The sequence below is a fragment of the Cygnus olor genome, chromosome 2, assembly GCF_009769625.2.
Source record: "Cygnus olor isolate bCygOlo1 chromosome 2, bCygOlo1.pri.v2, whole genome shotgun sequence".
NCBI lineage: Eukaryota > Metazoa > Chordata > Aves > Anseriformes > Anatidae > Cygnus > Cygnus olor.
Window position 1 is genome coordinate 125,076,759 of NC_049170.1, and position 20,196 is coordinate 125,096,954.

General features: G+C 36.4%; 1 protein-coding gene across 1 annotated transcript in view; it reads left to right on the forward strand.

Annotated features, from left to right (window-relative positions):
• Positions 1-20,196, forward strand: part of LOC121064414 (phosphatidylinositol 3,4,5-trisphosphate-dependent Rac exchanger 2 protein) — a 127,337-nt gene that overhangs the window by 60,587 nt on the left and 46,554 nt on the right. Inside the window, exons 25-31 of the mRNA XM_040545854.1 lie at positions 1,899-1,993; positions 4,022-4,104; positions 4,447-4,537; positions 6,052-6,180; positions 12,572-12,613; positions 15,334-15,551; positions 18,491-18,593. Coding sequence (XP_040401788.1) covers positions 1,899-1,993; positions 4,022-4,104; positions 4,447-4,537; positions 6,052-6,180; positions 12,572-12,613; positions 15,334-15,551; positions 18,491-18,593 — 761 coding nt within the window. The remainder of the gene's footprint in view (positions 1-1,898; positions 1,994-4,021; positions 4,105-4,446; positions 4,538-6,051; positions 6,181-12,571; positions 12,614-15,333; positions 15,552-18,490; positions 18,594-20,196) is intronic.

Sequence of the window (20,196 nt, forward strand, 5' to 3'; positions counted from 1 at the left end):
TGCTTGAGTGGGCAGTACCACAGCTGGCACTGAGTTTACATGTAGAGAAAGAAAGTGTGAGTTAGGACATGACAGCTAATTGTTTAGAATATTTTCTTTATCCTGATAGTAGTCATTTGTAGTCTACTCTGGCTATTTAGGAATGATAAAATCTAGGATTTCATATGGAGAATAATCACAAAATCTTGAGTTTAGAACATTTGGTAGAATGAGATTGGATTTGTTTGTTTGTTTAGGAACCACATCAGACAATACTTAAAATTTAAGAGGTCACATTATGCCATTGTAACATTATAAGAACTTGTATGCTAATTTCAACTGTTAGAATGCCCTAATTCTGTGTTGTAGAGCCTCATTCTAAACCTAGCAGTACAACACAGTAAAGATGCAAAATGATATATTTAAGTAGTTACGTCTGATCTGTTTCTAATTTTCATGTGTTTTATTTTCTCATGCTTGGCACAATCCAGTTTTAAATAACCTTCACCTTCCCTTTGGAGACTTTAATATGTGAATAGAGTTAGTTAGAAAACATTCTTAATATCCAGCCAGAAGTTCTTAATACTCCTTGGGACTGTTCACCCTCTGTTAGGAACATGCTGTTACTGATGTCTTTTCACCTATTTATTGGATCTGATTGTAATAATGTAACATTGCTTCACTTAAACGTTTTCTCCACTCACTTACCTGGCTGGCTACAAGGCCAAAATGTAAGTCAGTATGCCAAAACTAGTAAAAGATAACTTCTATAAAAAAAAAAAAAAAAGAAAAAAAGAAAAAAAAAAAGGTAGGGAACTTGTGGATGCATGAATAACTGCAGCAATATATATATATATATATATATACACACATATATGTATATATGTATATATATATATGTGTGTGTGTGTGCGTGTATATCTTGGTGTATGGTACACCCAATTCATAAAACCAGAAACAGATCATTACATGTAAACATGCTTTAGGTACATTTATACATTACCTTGTGTTCACTAGGGTTTTTAAGACTCCCTCTGCTGGATAATTACCCTAGCGTTTCCTGCAGTGAAACTAAATGGTCTTCATGTATTGAATATATCATTCACTGTTGAAGAATTTGAATTCAAATGAGGGCCTCAGGGCCTCGTTCAACCTGGTCTTGAACACCTCCATGGGTGGGGCATCCACAACCGCTCTGGGCATTTTTGAGAGGATGAGGTGAATGAATGCAATATCTACAGCAGAGAAAATAGCAGAAAAACACACGAGTTTTAATCCCCGTATATCCTTACTAGAGCAATATGGGTGAAATTTTGTATGCCTAAAAATTTGCACTGAAGTCACAGATGTAAATGTCTATACATCTTTCATAGAATGAACAGTTGTAAAAGATGGGATTATAGACTATATTTTGGCTGGCAGGGAAAAGTAGTTTGTAATTTGAGTTTGATGGATTTGAAATTGATTAAATCTGTTCTAACTCTGTTATGGATAGTAGTTAGCAAGTCATAAACCAGAGTACTTCATCATGTTGCATTAGTTATGGACTCGGAGTACAGTATTTAAATGTGGAGTTACTAAGCAGTTGGAGGCCACAGTTTTAAAAACTGTCACTCATGAAAGAAAATTTGGTTGTTTGAATTGAAAGTGTGTATTTTCAGTCTTAAAGCACTTGTTCAAATGCAAGGTGAAGGGAGACAACTGAATCATCTGTTCTGGAAACCTTGCCCTCTGAGTCCTACCAGGATTGCAAATTATATGATAGCCTAAGTATAGGGATCTTTATTGTTGATAAACAATTGTAAAGACCATCTCATCATTAAAGTAGAAATGAGAAAAGGGAGAGAATGTCCATAACTTTGACATAAAGCCTGTGTAAAAGGACATGACTTTTGTTTTGTTTTGTTTTGTTTTCCAAGTGATTGCAACAGCAACAGGAACTCCATTGCTTCCTTCACCAGCATTTGTAGCAGTCAATGCAGTTCTTACTTTCACAGTGATGAAATGGATTCAGGTATGTCTAGAAAAGTCAGCTATGAACCTGTCATCAGTTCCTTTTACTCAATTTTATTCTTTTCATTTGCCTGCTAGTTTTGTTGCTGCTTTTGTTTTAAAATTGCTTCCTCCTTGGTAATAGAAGTGTATCATTTTGTTTCTGCCTAGCTAGTACTGCACTTAAGAGTCCTTCTGTGAAAGACAGCCAACATTCCAGCATCTCTGTAAATAGACTGAATTAGTTAGAGCTCTTAGAGTGGCTGCTTTTAACCACTTTCATGCCCTGACCTTGACAGCATATTATGTTGCACAGAGTAAGGAGCATTTTAGGTGAGTCCAGAATTCTCTCCCAGCCTGCGTCAGTGCCCAGAATGCAGGATATGGCTGTGTATGTTTGTAGGAAGGAATGTGAGACCACATAGAAGCACATTCTTGTTTATGCCATGACAAATTGAATTTAAATAAATGCAGCTGCTAATAGGACTGAGATGGGATTTAACTGCATGGAGTGCAAGGTCATATACTCAGGGACTAATAATAAAAATATTTGCTCCAAGCTGGGAGTTTATCATTTGGGAATGATTTAGGAACAGAAAGAACAGGGCATATTAGTTGAATTTGAGCCACCACTGAGACTTGGCCATAAAGAAGGCAAATTTTATTGCTGGTCACATCAATTTTCAATTGGGATAAGAAAGTATTGATGATGTTATCCAAGGTATCTGAGATACCTTTTGAAAAATGTAATTCTAGTCAGCTACTTTCAAGAAATGGAAAGAGTGGAGCAGACACAGAGGAAAAGGATGAAGGACATAAGCAACTGTTAATAAAAGAGGAAACATAGGGTCTTTAACTTAGGATATGAATGAGTTAATATGCCCTAATGCAGCAACAAGCTGAGGTACTGGGGTGCCTAATAGAATATCTCTGCTAGCCAAGTCCAGATACAGTGTTCACGTTGATTAATTTTGCCACTCAGTGAAACTCCCACTCTCCCGATGACAGAATTTTCTCCTAGTTCCAAAACTAGCCTGGCTAACTCCAGATCAGGGCTCTTTGGCACTGTGCTCCATCTGTTACAATTAAAATCCTGTGTAGGGTTATAACTGCTGTCTGTAACGACATATAAAGGAGATAAAAACAAACAAACAAAAAAAAACCACAAAAGCAAGGAGACAAAAGTGCTATTTAAGTGTTTCAGTGACATAAGAAAAATGAGTCTAGGTTGACCATGAATAAATTTGGGTTATAAATTATCGAGTGGCTACTTGTTATTTGTCACTGCAACAGCAAGGAGGAAAACCAGTTTTAAGCTCAATTTTTCACAGTTTTTGAAAAAGTTCAACTTGCATCACCTGTTGTCTGAGAGCGCAAGTGACTGAGGGCAGTGACCTAGGAGAGTCCTTCTCCTTTGTATTGTCTTGGGAAATAGTTTTCTCTGTACCACTAAAATTTTTGTATCAATTACAAGATTCGGATACTGTACTGTTGTTTTAATACCAAAATGTCAGAATGATGTCAATAGTAAGAGCATTAAGATTGTGAAGTGCCAGTACAATCCCTATAAAAATTTCATGGTGAATGCATTTCAGTGACTTTGTGGTCTCATGTATTATTACAGTTTCACACTCCTTAGCTGTTTAGTCTGGTAGTTAGGGTGTTGTCCAGCACAGAAGAATCCTGTGTTCTGGTCGTAGAATTGCTGAGGATGGAAGAGACCTCTTGAGATCATCAAATCTAATCCCCTCCTCAAGCAATAATCTAGAGCATGTTCCCCAGATTCATGTCCAGTTGGGTTTTGAATAAGAGCTCTAAGAGCTACTTCTGTATTATCCAGTGACTGCTTAACGCAAAATACATAGGGAGAACAGTTGTATGCTGTAGGATTCTGAATAACACACTGTAGACTTGTGTTTCTGTGCCTAGAACCATGGTGGGTATAATCCTAAGTAAAAGTGTGTGTGCAAAGCAGATTATCCAAGATATAAAGATTTTGGAAAATGTGCTGAGACTTCTAAACAATTTTTAATTTTAAAATATTTTTCAGGTGATGAGCTTCCCATAAGTGTTCGAATCTCTCATGATAAACAAGACAAGCTCCATAGCTGTTTGGAGAATCTTTTTGGTCAAGTATGAGATGATTTTTCTTGGTTTTAATACTAATGTCCATGTTTGAGCTAAGATGTCTTTAGCAAATACTTTTTTTTTTTTTTTTTTTTTACTTTTGCTTTCCACTGTTTATTGGGATGGTATGTATTTACTCCTTCTATTTCTGTTTTTTGTAAATAGTTCAAAATTTCAAGTTAAACAGGCCCTTAGATTTATTAACATTATCTAGCCTTGAGCTTTAACTATAGCTATTAGATAAGAAAGCATCCAAAGCTGCTTTTTTCTAGTTCATGTTTCTTAAAGAAAGAATTGCAAAATTTTGCTATAGAAGATATTTTTCTCACAGAACTTTAATCGCAACAGGTCGATTCAATTGTCAATCTTCTGAAAGGACCAGCTGTGGTGAGGGCCTTTGAACAGACAAAGTACTTTACACCAGGCCGAGGCCTACAAGGTAAAATTAATTCTATCATCAGAATCAAAAAGAAGCTTTAAAGGTATACGGGTATGGCTGTGTGTTCCTTGAGCTGGGTGTTAAAAAACTGATTTTGCTTATTCATGCCATATTCTACAATAATCGATTTTTAAATTTTTTGTCAAGTAAGTTGTATTCTTAGTGGAAAACTTGCACAACATATAAAAGAATTTCAGGTTTCTTGAAAAGTCAGCTTTAAACTGTAGGCTCTGAATTGACTATGGAATTGCTGAGGTTTTTGAAGTAAGAAGCAGGATTATTTTTTTTGCAGGTGTTTTATTACATTTTTGTCTCAACTTATCCAGCAATTTCCAATCTATTTTAATATGAATGCCAGTGTTTTAGTATTTTTTGTAAATATTTTATTTGTGAAGCTGATTTATAAATCATTTGAAAATGTAAATTTATAGTCACAGTCATATTTATATCAAATATGTACTTACTTAAGTGTTACTGATTATTTAAGGAAATTTTGTATGTAATTCAGATACTCTGCTAACACTTACATAGTTGCTAAGTCTAAGTGTATAAATAAACAAATGGTGATAGCCATAAGATTGTGATGAAAAATGCAAGGGACTTCTAGTGAACTGAGCTTAAAAAAAAAAAAAAGGGCAACAGGAGACAGACTGTTGTATAAGTATGCATAACTGTGTAGTAGGTTTTATTACAATTTTATTGAGCCTGCATATATATCTTTTGGCAAAGAAAACTAATTGTAGATGGCCAGAGGGCAGATCTTTGACTTCTATAGATCACTAAAATCCCGCTGAAGTCAAAAGAACATAATTACTGTACACAAATTACCTGGTTTTATGAAGCCTCAAGCCTCAGTGAGTTTGTGTGGAAGTCAGCATAATCTCTTCCTCTTCCTCTTTCCTCTTCTTCTCCCTCTTCTTTACTTTTTTTCATTTCCAATTTTGGGACCAATGAGAATGAACCTAGAACATCTGTGCTTGCTTACTTAAGTTTCTCAATTTTTCAGGTTAAGTACATGACAAACTTACAGAACAAAATGTTAACCTTTCAGTGATTTAATAAATAATCAATTAGACACAAGATATGGACAAGCTGAATGTTTTACTCTTGGTCTTCACTATCTTCAGGAGCAGTACGAGGAACATTGAGAGATTTGAGAGACTAGGTTAAGGAATAGTTAAATTTGTCTTAAGGAAAGTTTAATTTTCTGATTGGATTAATTTTGCCGACATTTGCCTCTAAAAGTTCTAGGCTCTCTCTTACTCCATGGAGACAGGCACCTTCTATCTTACGTACTTCATTCAGAAAGAATCATGTTTGGGAGCACTGCTCTCTCTCTCCTTTGATAAAGTAGGGAGCTTAGACAATTGTTAGACTTGTCACCCTAACTTTAACTAGAGTTAAAAAAGATGAAACCTATATGAGGTGTGAAAACATTTAGAAAGAAAGAGTCTTCCTGTGACTTTCTCAGGAGGTTTAAACAGAAAAAAAATATTATTTTTATCTTTGCATAGAGTTTCAGCAGGAAATGGAACCGAAGCTTAGCTGTCCAAAGAGGCTACGACTCCACATCAAACAAGACCCTTGGAACCTTCCCAGCAGTGTCCGCAGTCTTGCCCAGAATATCAGAAAATTTGTTGAAGGTTAGTAGGTACAACATGGCTGTAAACAAACAGTTTATGATAGAAAACCTGGGAAGAGGAAGGGGAAAGATACAACTGCTTCATGTTGCTGCTAGGCAAGGTTTGCAGAACACCATTCTGTCAATGGGAAATGCCTGAATTTGAGGACTTATTTGTGTTCATAGTAACAAGGTTAGTGGAGTACACCTAAGCTGCTTGATGCTCACTCTGTAGGCTTCAGATACTGAAGAGAAAATAGTCTCTCCTGACAAGTTAAACCAGATGAACCATATGTTGCATGTGCTGGGTTATTTCAGGTGCTGCTGAAGTCAAGTGAGCTTGACTTATTTATCACAGAACTTCACAGAACAGATACACCAAAATGTGTCTTTCCTTGAAATTAAACACCTTTTTTTTGGTACTATCTTTAATGGAAAGATGAAGACTCTGCAGGACAACTTCTGTCCCATTTCCTGTTCTTATGTGTCATTGATCTGGAATCGTTATCCTTCTGAAATGATTCTGCTGCTGCCATGAAGACAAACCTCTTCCACTGATTTTCAGTCACTCATTCCATCACAACTGATGCCATATCTCTCTTCTTCCTCTACCTCTCTCCCACTATTGTCTAATAGTTACTTAGTACTCTGCTTTTCCTTACCACCAAGAGACAGGGTGGGCTGGTGTTTCTGCTTTGTTCCTTGGCTTCATAAGAAAGTCTTCTCCCCTCCCTCCCCCCCATCTCTTTTTCTCTCTTGCTCTTTCTCACTCTTTATCTCATGCTCTCTTGCTCTAGCACTCTCTTTCTCTTTCGTTTTTTTCAATAGGAAAGCTTTATTTCTTGTACTGTTTGATAGTGAAACAGAAATAATGAGCAAAATAATCTTTACAGAACTACTTGTACTAGGAGTCTATGTGGGAGCAAAAACTTTAGTCTGTCAGGTTTAGTTTTAAATTGTTTCTCTGTGGTTAGCTTTTTTCATTTGACATTCATTTAATTTTAGCTTCTTTCAAAGGCAGGACTTGCCTTTCATAAACCCATGCTGTCTGGGCCTGAACCCTTGGTGGTCCTGCATACATTGTGTGATTGCATTCAAGATGAGCTGTTCCATCACCTTCCCTGGCACTGAGGTCAGGCTGACAGGCCTGTAGTTCCCTGGGTCCTCCTTACGACCCTTCTTATAAATGGACGTCACATTAACAAGTCTCCAGTCATCCGGGACCTCTCCGAATGACCATGACCGCTGATAGATGATGGAAAGCAGCCCAGCAATCACATCCACCAACTCCCTCAGCACCCTTGGTTGGATCCCATCTGGCCCCATGGACGTGTGACAGTGCAGGTGGAGCAGAACTGTGGAGAACTGTGGGGGGGTTCTTCTGCACCCTGTCCTTGACTTCCAGGTCGGGAGGAAGAGTACCCCAAGGATAAGTGGTCTGGCTAGTAAAGACAGATGCAAAGAAGTCATTAAGAACCTCAGCCTTTTCCTTATCCTCAGTAGTCATATTTCCCCCTGTGTCCAGTCTAGTTAAGTTCCTACTGACTGGGAAAGGGGAAACATAAGCCCATCCCTTAAAAGGGAAAAAAAGGAAGACCCAGGGAACTAAGGGTCAGTCAGTCTTACCTCTGTGCCCAGCTAGATCATGGAGCAGATCCTCCTGGAAACTATGCTAAGGCACATGGAATGGCTTTAAACTAAAAGAGGGTGGATATAGATTAGATATAAGGAAGAAATCAGAGGATGGTGAGGCGCTGCACAGGTTGCCCAGAGAAGCTGTGGATGCCCCATCCATGCAGGTGTTCAAGGCCAGGTTGGATGGGGCTTTGAGCAATCTGATCTAGTGGGAGGTGTCCCTGCCCATGGCAGGGGGCTTGGAACTAGGTGGTCTTTAAGATCCCTTCCAGCCCAAACAGTTCTATGATTCTATGATTCAATGATACTTCATTCACCCGTAAAGAGTATTAATAACCCATTTCAACATTGGTCGTACACCCTTAATATTAGGCTGAGGTTATTTGAAGGAATTTGTTTAAACCTAGCATGGAATTTCATGGGAAAGTTTAGCAAGGTCCAAATATCTCACCATCTCTCCACAATACAAAACTTCTCTTTTTACAATACTACTGTAGTGTAATAGTGCTTTATTAGAAGGAATCTTGATGTTTACTGAACAATTTTCTTGTGGTTCAGAAACTAGGATTTTTTTTTTTCTGTTAATAAATTACAGTATCTAACTTTATTGGAACTGTTGTGCTTGTAAATGATGGTGGTTCAAAGACCTGAACAGTAAAAGGCATTATTCATGTGCTGTTCAAGGAGAACATGCAATCTGACTTACCTTCACTCATCACTGTGTCTTGGAATTTATCTGCCAATTTTAAATATTCTTGGCTCTCCCTTGCCATTCATGGCATCTAAGCATTTGTCAGAGATTTCCAACAACTGACTTCTGTGTCATCTTAACCAAGTAAATAGTTTCACATTTGAAGTTATCATCTGAAGCTGTTTATTCACCATTAACAGTCTTCACAGCTTTTTGCTTTACTGTAGGTGTTTTTTTTTCTTTAAGTTGATTCCTATTCCACCCCCCAAAGTGATATCACTAATAATTGTTCCTGAGAATCTAGAGGAACGTGGTACACATCTTCATTGTCATTTTGATCTACCTGTGGGACCAAGATGTTCATGTGATGGAAAGATACCTGAAAGCCAAGGTTCTTGCAGTTTCCCTGGCACAAATAGCATGAAGGAGAAATAGGACAGTGGAAGTGAATAATTGCTTCTCAAGCCTTAGTTTACAAGGCATGTCTGGACAGGTATATTTAATTCAGTGCTGAAAAGATTCAGAGCAGAAACACACCCCTCAGGCAGTTTTGGAAGACTGCTGTCATTTAAACAGGCTTAGGCTTGTATAAATTAAACTTGAGACAAAACCAGCAGCTGGATCTAACTAAAATCACATGAGCACAAAGCATGGTTAAAATGCTATAACAGCTAAGTTTTCCCTACATATCTGCACTTCTTGTTTTCTTCTTTTTACTTTTGCCATTTTGTATTGTTCTCACATATGGTGAGGATACCTAGAAGAACCATGAGTATTGCCCTGAGCTGTTTCTAGCTGAAAGCCTAACGCATGGTACAATGATTTACCTTCCTGTTTTCCTCCCTATTTGCCTGATGCAGAGAAAACAAAGTATGTGCCCTAATTTGCTTGGTTGGGCTTATGACTCTCTTAGCAAGTTGATCAAAGTATTGGAATACACAAAACTGTTAGAAGAATTCTCATGTTTTTTTTTTTTTTTTCTAAGCAAAAGGCAATGTTTTAATAATTGAGCAAATATATTTGTCTTTTACATCAGGTTCTATAGGAAGTAGGCAAAGGAAACCACAGATAAAACTATGTTCACCATGGGGAAAAGAAATGTTGTGAATAAAATTTCCAATATTTATAAAAGTATTTACCCGTTATTGATTAATGCTAAAATAAAGATGAATGCTCTCAGTGAATGCATCTCCTTATTGAAAACTGACTCATTTCTATTTTCAAAAATATACCGCAAGCTATTGTAGTTTTTTATTTACTCCTTTTGTAGAACGTGCTGTATTAGATCAGACTGATTAGCAACTTAATGAAGAGGGAGACATGGGAACCCCACAAAAATGAGATGTTTAATTCCTAGATCTTGGATTCTTTTTATTTTCTTTGTTTAACAAGTATGAAGAAATGGGAAAACACATAATGCCTGGAGGATGAGAGGATGATTGTTCTGAACTATCAGTTTTCTTTTTATTAGTATTGGAATTGGGAGAACAACAACAACAACAAAAAGCTATGAAGGTTTGTTTGCACAATTAAAAAAAAAAAAAAAAGCCTTCCTTGGCAGTAATTTAAAACATATGTGCAGATTGCTTTGTCTCATTTCATTTGTCCTACCATATCATTAGAGAAAGAGTTTACTATGGTTACAGTGAAAGTGAGCCCTAGAAGGCTAATCAAGATGATGGACTTGAAGAGTTCTCTGATGAAACAGTATACAGATTCTGGGAGGATTTATCTTCAGCTAAGTAGCTAAAGAAAAGATGAAAGTTATTTCTTGGAGTGACTGGGCCTACTAGATTGTTAGACCAATAAAGATGAAGACAAGTTCTTGGCAAAGGCAGATGTTTGAGGATAGAGTGTTTGATTTTCTTGCAGGAGAGAGCAGTAGCCAGAGCAGGAATTCAGAACAGCTGATGAATAGAGAATAACGAATAGAGAATAAATAGATGATAAAGAATGATGTAGCTACAGGATTTTGAATGTATGTGAGATGTGTGATGAGAAACAGAAAACACGGGAAGAAAAAATGAGTGATGACTAGAGTAGGAACCAGGAAAATTATCCAGACAGATGAAAAGAAAGAGGGAACCTTCATAAGGAAAGCAAAACCACGATAGGATGGTATAACAGCAGAAGGGCTTAAGGACAGCAAAGAGGAGGATAAATCTCTGTTGTTCCTTCTCCCCACCTTCCTAAATATATAAATATATAATATATATATATATATATATAAAATAATGTTTTAGAGCAAGTCAGATTTATAGGCAGCAAACTTGATGAGAACGTGCAGTTGTTTTGCTAACACAATAATTTTAAGTTTCAACAGGAAATACTATGCATTTGAGAAATTCCACACTTATTTTAATTTAACTTAGGAGTAAGGCGTGAAAGAGCCTTCAGTCATTAAAGACATCAGAAATGTATTTCAACTTAATAATAAAATATGCAGTACAAATCTTAGTCCTTAGTCCCATTTCAAAAGTATCTTCAGATGTGAGAAACATAATAAAACTAAAATCTGTCCTTAGAGTGAAAAGTGTTACTGGAAAAAAAAAAAGAATATTGTGTTGGGAAAAAAAAAAAGTACAAAAGAATACTTAAGAATAAAAAAAGTTGAAAGCATTTTATAAAGCATACGATCTAAGGAGAAATTGCTAGAGAGTTATTTCTTTCCATATGCCATGTGGCAAGAAGGGGTGAAAACTTGGTAACATTTGGAATTTATTTAAAAACAGATGATTGACATCCAAGGTTCTCTTCTAACCCCAGGTATGTCTCTACTTATACAAAACCTAAAAATACTCTCTTGACTGAGGGTATATTTTGAAATGGAGAAGACTTCTAGCAATGACAAAGGCAAGTTGCTGTGTCCTGTAATTTTCCCATAAGCAGGAAATCATTATTTATAGATACCTCAAATGCTTTTGAATTCAGAGATCTGACAAATCTCATATAAAACAAGCTGCAAGTAATAGCCTCAATGTGTCTAAATTCTTCAGATAGAAAATATATTTCCCTTTATTGTATTCAGTTACTAAGCCAAATGTTCAGTCTCCAAGATCCCAAGTTATTAATCTCTAAGTTTTTCTCAAATGACAGAAGACAAAGACAAAGACTTTTCACCAGGCAATTTTAAAGAGTAACCATTAATTTTGGTTCTTGTACTCCATCATCTGAGATGTATGTAATGTTTCAAATTTTGAACCTATTAGATTAGTTTCAGTAGGAGACAACACATTCCTAAACTGTCCTTTGGCCCATATACTCCACAACAACTCTTATATTCCTGTTCTTGGAACAGGACTACACAAAAAATTGGATGTGTGAAAGAAAGGCTGTCACGATGTGAAAGCATGACAAGTAGTGGTGTGTTCCTACAAGCAGTTACTGTAGAACAACTGATGTGCTGGAAGTTTGACACACTCTGAGGTTATGGCAGTTTTTTTATCTGCCTGTTCCTTACCGTGATGGTTTACGCATTTAAATTTGTCCTCTGGTACCAGGCAGAGGGGAAGAATCACTTCATTCATCATGAAAACTTTGAGAAGGCAAAAGAAAAAAAAAAAAAAGAGGAGGGGGATAAAGCAGTGTAAAGACATATAAAAACATTTTTTTAAGCAAAAATTAAAATGTTTGTTAAGTTTGTACTTTTATTTTTTTTCCTGGATACTTTGGTATGCACAAACATGAGGATAACTGGACATTTTTAAGTATGGGACAATGGTGGGGGGGAGGAAAGAATTGGGGTGGTGTGGGAGTTGGTGAAAACAGGTCTTGTTTTACAAAGCTTTAAGGCTGGAGTTCTTCATACGTGGACTTGCATTGGCCAGCTGGTACACATGTACTCTGAGGCAGCCGCTGCCTCTTTTTTTTCTTATTGTTGGTGCTTTTGATAATTATCGTTTTTATCAAGTCAAATTTAAAATTTAGTGAAGTTGAGATTCATTACTGTTTTGAAGGTATAAGTCAGGATGGCATACACAAAAACTTAGAGTGAAGCTGATTTTATACAGAACTGCTAATGCATTATTATGTTGGTAAAAACACTTTTAACCATGGTGATCTCAATATATTTTCTTTTTTCTTTAAGAGGTGAAGGCACGGATACTCTTAGCACTTCTTGAATATACAGGTAATTTTGCTTATTTTGGGAAGTGGGATTGAACTTTTTGTTTTGTTTTGTTTTGTTCTGCTTTTTGTTTTATTTTGGCCAGAATAGAGAAAGGAGTAAAAACTCAAACATGATAATCCGATAATCAACAACGTTACCCCTGTGTTTACAGTGAGGATTCCTGAAGGACACAACAATTCCAAAGACATTTACATTTAAAGCAAATGTTGTACTTTTTAATGCAAAATGCCTTCTCTGGTTATTTGCTTTGGATGTTGGCAGATGAAGTAGCTGCCAAATCTCTGAGCTTGTGCAAAGTACTTCTTCTGTCTTCCTTCTTTTGTAATCTTCCCCAATTACAATCTTTTCTTCCCATCTTCATCCCCATCTATTTCTTGCCTTGCCTTGCTTTTCTAACTCATACCTTTCCTTTTATCCTTCTTGTGTTACCTAAGAAAGCATGATTTAGTGCTAAATACTTTATTCATTTATTTATTTTTAAATCATTGCTTTTTGGAAGGGGTCTGAGTATTCTGTGTATCACTTTACCGTCACCTCATACAGCCTCAAATGCACAGAATATGTATGTGTCTGTAAAATAAATGTCACTAAATCAGTATTTAGAAAATAACTATTGTAGTTGAAGATTCTGTACATGTTTTGTAGATGGCACGAGTGACCAAGTAAGCAGTCGTATTTCGCTGTAGAAGCTGATTACTGTAACCATCTGACAGCACCATACGAATGGGTTATTTCGTGATTTTGTTATGACACATAGCAACAATTTTATAAAAGAGAGCGTAATGTTTCTTTGTTGTCAAATTTCGTCCAGATTTTGAAAATATTTTACTAATTCCTCAGGACAGTTAAAATAAGAAGTGACCTCACAAAATACCCCAGGCTTGATTTTTTTTTTTTTTTTCCTTTAGGCTGTTTTCCCTATTTACATGATTTCTTAAGTTCTGTAATTTATTCTGTATATAAAAAACAAACAAACAAACTGTAATCTATGTTGTATAAAAATCTTTTTGTGAAAAAAGCCCAAAGTGCTCTTGTGTGCAGTATCTGATGTTCAAGTAGTATTAGATGAGATTTGGAAATGAGGTGTCAGTGACACAAGAGAACTGCTTCAGAAGCAGGCAATACAGAGGAAGGTACTGAAATCAGCTGCTGTTGGACAAATAGAGATAAAATTGAGCAAGGCAAGACAAAAGAATGCATTTTGGGCCCAAATCCCTGAGCACTGCTACGATATTGGAAAGATTGTGACCATGTAGAAGCCAGCGGGATTTCTGAAGCGGAAGGTGGGTGGAGTTTTTCAAGATGGAAATTCTGTCTGCACTGGATTCTGCATAACTTGAGAAACTGGAGACAGTGAAATTTTAATAATCAAAATAACAAGGAATGAATCACAGTATAGAAGCAGAAGCAATTAGACCATTTAAGGAAAATATTCTTGAGGTCCGGAGAGGCTGTCAAATGGAATAGTAAAAGAGTGGTTAGAGTTATGAATAGTTTGAGAAAAGGTTTGAAGATCTCAGAAGGAAAATGGACAGAATAACTTTCAGAAATACTTGGTGTCCAAGAAAAACATAGTTTTAAAGTCAATATTAATTTTGTAAGTACAGGATTATTTTTACTGATTTATGCATCTAAAGTCTTGCTAGTCCCATATAAATGTGGTAAAGGAGCTAATCCTCCTAGAAGCAAATGAATCTAAATTGAGGACAAAGGGACAAAGAGTTTAGGTTTTCAAAAGACCTCGATGTCATCCAGTCATGGATGACATGACTTAGAAACGTTGTCTACCTGTACCATCTGTGATTGACATTTGCCTAACAGCTCATAATGATAAAAAAAAACAACTTGAAGACCTTCAGAAATGGGGAGAAGTAGGAAGCACTGAATATTTTACACCAGGATTTTGTGCTTTATTGAGAACATGTTTCCTTTTCTAACTGTTTTAACCTTTAGCTAATTGGATGTCTGTCCCCTCCAGAATAAATTGATAGGTTAGCTAGTCCCTATTTTAAATCTGTTGCTAATGGTTCCGTAGACTTCTAGCTAGGGACCTGTCTTGGGCTTTCCTGACTCCATAAATCTTTACTGCTTCCTGGATATGTGTTGCTGCTCTGAGCTTACTCTGTAGATTTCATATTCATATATATGGTATTTGGATAGATTGTGTTCTGCTAGCAACACTTCTACATCCCTTGTCTGCAGTTCGTAGCAGGCAATCTTCATCTGCCCTACCCATCTGGTAGCTGTAAAATTGACCAGATGACACAGTCATATTAAGAGCTTCTCCCTGTCCTTGCTTTTTCGTCGAAGGTAAATGTTTTTGCGCCCTGCTCATTCTCACATTGCAGCAAAGAAATCTGAATCACATCTATCACCTTTTAATATCAAAAGTACATGGAATTGATGGCATATACATTAAAATCTGAAGTATAAATATACATTGTTTATGAATAAGTACTTTAAATTTCAGATTTTAAACACATTTCTATATAATTTTAGAATTATAAAATAATTTTTGAAATGGAAAATGGCAGTTTGGGTTGTAGAGTGCTACTTACATGAATAACATTAAACTGTAAACTCGTGATTTAGTTGGACTAGGAAACAAGTTATTTTAAAGTTATATTTTTATAAAATTATATCCCAGTTACTGTACTGTTAATTAATCTCCTGCTCCATCTCTGCTTTGCTTCTCCTCTTTTGGCTTTTACCCATCACAGATAGCGAGATACAACTGAGGCGAGACATGGTCTTCTGTCAAAGTCTAGTGGCCACAGTCTGTGCTTTTTCAGAGCAGCTAATGGTGGCCTTAAATCAGATGTTTGACAACAACAAAGAATATGAAATGGAGACGATGGAAGCCAGCAGAAGGTGGTTGGAACAGATAGCTAGTGCAGGTGTTCTCCTTCATTTCCAGTCACTGCTGTCACCTAACCTGGTAAGAACCTTCACATAACATAACCCCCAGGCTGTTTATGGGGGAACAGCCCATGTTTGTTCCCCAAACCAAGAGCATGGTTAAACAGTCTTTGCTATAAATGTGATTTTCTATGTCCTTTGTGCTTAGCTTGTTATTTAATTAGCTGCTATTTGGGAAGTTTGCAGTTCAGGTAATTACAGATATGGGAAATGTTTGTTTGTGGAATGGGAAATAAGTTATCCACAAAGATAGTATTTGTTTTAAGTTAGCAGATACTGATTCCCCACCATTATCATAGTTGTTCCCTAGGAGTGAATGTAGTATTAGGTGATAACCAGAGTTTGAGTTAGCAATAAGCAGCAATGCAAGTAAAATAAAATACCTGGTTTGGATACTTTTTTTTTACCATCCCTTCCCTCCAAAACAATAGGTTTGTAGTAATTGGAGTACTAGATATGCTAGTCTGCTTTTCTTCTGGCATAGGGCAAATCCTTGTAGCCTATTGGGGTAATTGGAAATTAGCTGCTTTCTTCATAAGGCTTGGAAAAGAGCCGTAGCTTACAAAACAATTTAAAACAGGACATGGCTTTATAGTCCTCTAATCCCCAGCTATCCAAAGTGCCCCTTCAGCTGTTTAAGCAGCTTCTCAGACTGGACTTATTCCTGCTAACCTGAAGAAGAGTAAAGCACTCTGCAGAGTCTGCTCCGTGGCAGTCTGAAACTCTCGATTTGCTCAATGAAATTAACTGATTTGTTATAATGGGCACATGGTTTTCTTGAGCTAGTGTTCTTACTGTTAAGCTTTAAGACCATTTAATACCATGTTTGCGAACATTTCATTTACTTGACTAAGCTTGGACATGGAATCAAACATCACAAACCAGTGTCAGAATTGTACATCTTATTGAATAGAAGCCCCCACAATGACAGATTATGTTCTTGCTATCAAAAGTTATCTTTCCTTGACTGTCTCAGCAGCAAGTTGCTGATGAGTTGTCCTGATCAACTTTTAAAGCAGAAGAGATCAATAAAAATAAAGATATTTTAAAATCATAATCATTAAGTCTGTGGTGTTTTTTGAGACCATTGTCATGAGCTAGCGTGAACAGCAACCTCACCAGCAGTTGAGCTACTAGCATGGGCCTGTGTGGGACAGGGTATGTCAGGACAAGGTATGCAGCTTGAAAGCAACTCAAGTCAGGGCCTATGAGAAACATGGGGGCTGTTTATCAACATGAGATGCATGTGGAGAAAGCATGGTCAGGGGATCTCCTGCTCATGTTGTCTCTTGGATATGTAATTGCAAGATTCAGTGCCAGACTGCTCTGGTGCTGGAGTCCTCAGAGTTCAGGAACAAATTCAGTTGGTTCTTGTCTTATGTTTTAACATGCACTTAGTTGTATTATCACAAGATAACTTTTGTCTTTACAACACAGAATACTTCTGTTTTTTTCTTCCAAGATTGTGGAGACTTCCTTTGTAATGAAAACCCATGCTACTTAGCATGAATTGTAGTCTGATACCAGCACTATCCATTGCTGAATTAAAACAAACAAACAAACAAAATCCGCTAAGTTTAGTCTCTTCTGTATATGTATTTGCACAGAAATGCTGAGTTAGTTCAGTGATAACTGTTCTTAACTAAGAGAAAAGTATTTAAAGGCAACTTTCTTAATACCTTCTCAGGACCATTTTGCTTACAAATGATCCATGTTATGTTAAACAAGGGCATTTGAAGGAAATTATACTCATTACGGCCAGAGTTCAATAAAGAACGAACAGTTGTGCAAAGATTTCCCATGTCACTGAATGGTTTTCAGACTATTCTGCTGATAAAACATTGCTTTCTCCAGAGAGACTTCGTAAATTGAACCAGGAGACAAAATATTTCAAGCAGAGGTGCTTTTTCATAAATACAAGTGGGAATACTATTACACTGTTTAGATCAAGGAAAACCATGGTGGTTTTTTTTTCCTTTCTATAACTCAGTAAGCTGTAGTTCTCATTTTTTAGGCAGCTAGTTGATTATTCTTTGCCTTTCTACTGTTTCACTTCTTAGAGGAGAAAAATATATGCCTCAGATTTACATTCAGCTTAATGTAGCTAGGAGAGGGTTGTATAAAGAATAAAGTTACTTTAAGTGATCATTGATTTCTCCTATAATTACCTGCATATTTAACTCAAGATAACCATCCTTGTAGATTACTATTTCTCTTTTTAAGGTTTGAGTATGCTGTCCTGAGAAGTTAGTAATTTACTTCCTGAAACTTTTTTGGTACATAAGTCTGGATATTCCATTTCTTTGGTTCAGGAGCACAGAGAGTGAACCACTGGTGCAAATCGCAACATTGCAATATCTATGCACTTTATTTGCATCTAGGTTTTTGTAGGTGGAGGTACAAATGACTCTGAGCTGTACTCATTCTGAGCTACTGGTTCAGTTATTGATGCCTGGAGTGGACAAGAAGAACTTTTGTATGTTTTTGTTTGTTTGTTTGTTTTAATTAAATACTGAACTTGTGGCATTTTTAAAAGAAAATTGCTAAAAAGAGGAATTTGTTTTTGAAATTAGCCCTGTGTTAATTTGCAAGGTAGGCCTGGTGTCAAGGACAAGATGTTGAAGCCTGGCATCTTACATAAAGAACAGTTACAATATTGTTTGAATAAAAGCCATGAGAAGTAGTGGTAGCTATAAATTACCTGTTAATTTACTATGTGAAATGATACCATTATTTTAATAATCTTGGACTAGAAATGAAAGGGAAAGTACCTATAGGCGCAAATATATTTATGTTATGTAGGAGTTAATTATATTATACAATGCATCAGTGAAATTTTGTGCAACGTTCTTTAGTTATTTTTTTATATTTTCATATCCTGGTCTCATGTTACTTCTGGTAGGGAAAACATCTGGCTGAAACGACATTCCATTTTTTTTTTTATTTTGCCTTTTTTAGGCTGATGAGCAAGCCATGCTAGAAGATACACTGGTTGCACTGTTTGACTTGGAAAAAGTTACTTTTTACTTCAGACAATCAGAGCCAGAACCACTAGTTGCAAGTGAGTAATTATAATTAATATCTGGGTTTTACTATTCAGAAACATTCTCTGTATTTCTAATATTTTTGTCTCCTAGAACATTACCTCCCATAGGAACTGTTATGTAACTTGGGATTATAGAGAATTAGCTCTCCTAATATTCTAAGATTTCCTGAAATGCAACTAATGTCAGCCATGATGTAGAATGATTATCTGGTGATGTTAGCAACCCAGCAGGGAAAAGTGTCAGCTTAATTGAAGTTTCCATTGGGGTTACGTGACTGCATAAGGAAAGTCCCTGGAAGATCAAGTTGTTATTGATGAGTTGTATATAAAAGAAGCTTGAAGGCCATAATAAAGAAATGCAACTGAGATAAGGTGGAGAAACATTAAAACCATTTCTTTTTAATGTTACTCATCCCGTCTGAATGAAAAAATAGATCTTTGAAGAGTTCCTTAAAAAGAGATACCAAACACTGTTAGGGTAGCTTTAATTGTGCAAGAAGGTTCCTCTGAGACCTGGTGGTGGAGACAGTCAGGGACATGAACTCTTCCTTCTAATACTTGTCCAACTAGTAGGAAGGAACTGTCTTCACAGTCTGCTGTTTACACTATACCCTTCACTCTTTTCCAGCCACTCCTTTATTATATGTTTTCAGCCAGTAGAGATTTTTCTGCAGTGAATTTTTTGTAGTGAGAAAAAAACAAACACATTTTTTCTCAAGTCTCAGAACTTCCCCTGGGAAGGGAGGAAAGCATGTCTGCTTAACATCAAGCTTTTCTAAAACAATTCCCTTGCTGGATCAAGACCACACATAAGAGCACTTATGCACTAAACAAGACCAGAAGAAACAAAGCTCCTCCACAAAACTACTAGTGAGAGGTTGCCTGTGTTCTGGGGCATTCATAAGCACACCCGTACCCATAGGGTGCTGACAAATTTGCAACTGGAAGGCTGGTGGTCAGCTAGGAACTGGCCTATATAAGACCATTTTTACTTCTGTGTGAGTCAAGTAAGGATCCTGTTCAGACTGTTTGTTTTAAAAGGAAGCCCTGCCAAGCTGGGTAACAACATGGAACTGGAGTTACGGGAGAACTTTCTGATGGGGAGTTAACCATATACCTTTGTCATAAACTGTTCTAATTGCTGTGTCTCCTGACTGAAGTGTCATTGCTAAAATAGAGATAAATGGGAAGTCCGCGTGTTCTAGGATTGTGATAAACTCTGTTTCCTTTTAGCTTAAGTGCTGCTGCCACAATCATCTTGAGTGTGGTTTCAGAAGACAAGGAATTTTCAATGACATTTTTTTTCCATTTATGATTCCGTATAATGATTGCAAGAAAAAATGTATTTTATTACCAAAAATAGTGAAAAATGTTCCTGTAAAATACTTTCCATTTAGGTACAAAGTAATTTATGCACACTATAAAAACTACATAAGATTATTAATGCAAATTGCTAAATGTTTTACTGTTTTCAACTTGGAGACTTATTCGTGGAAATGATACTTAAACAGGAAATATGGAAAAAGACATAAATTGAATTAAATGGACTTCCTCTGAGAGATTTAGCTAAATGGAAAATTTTCATCAACTTTTGCTAGTGATCATTACGTGTTAAGCA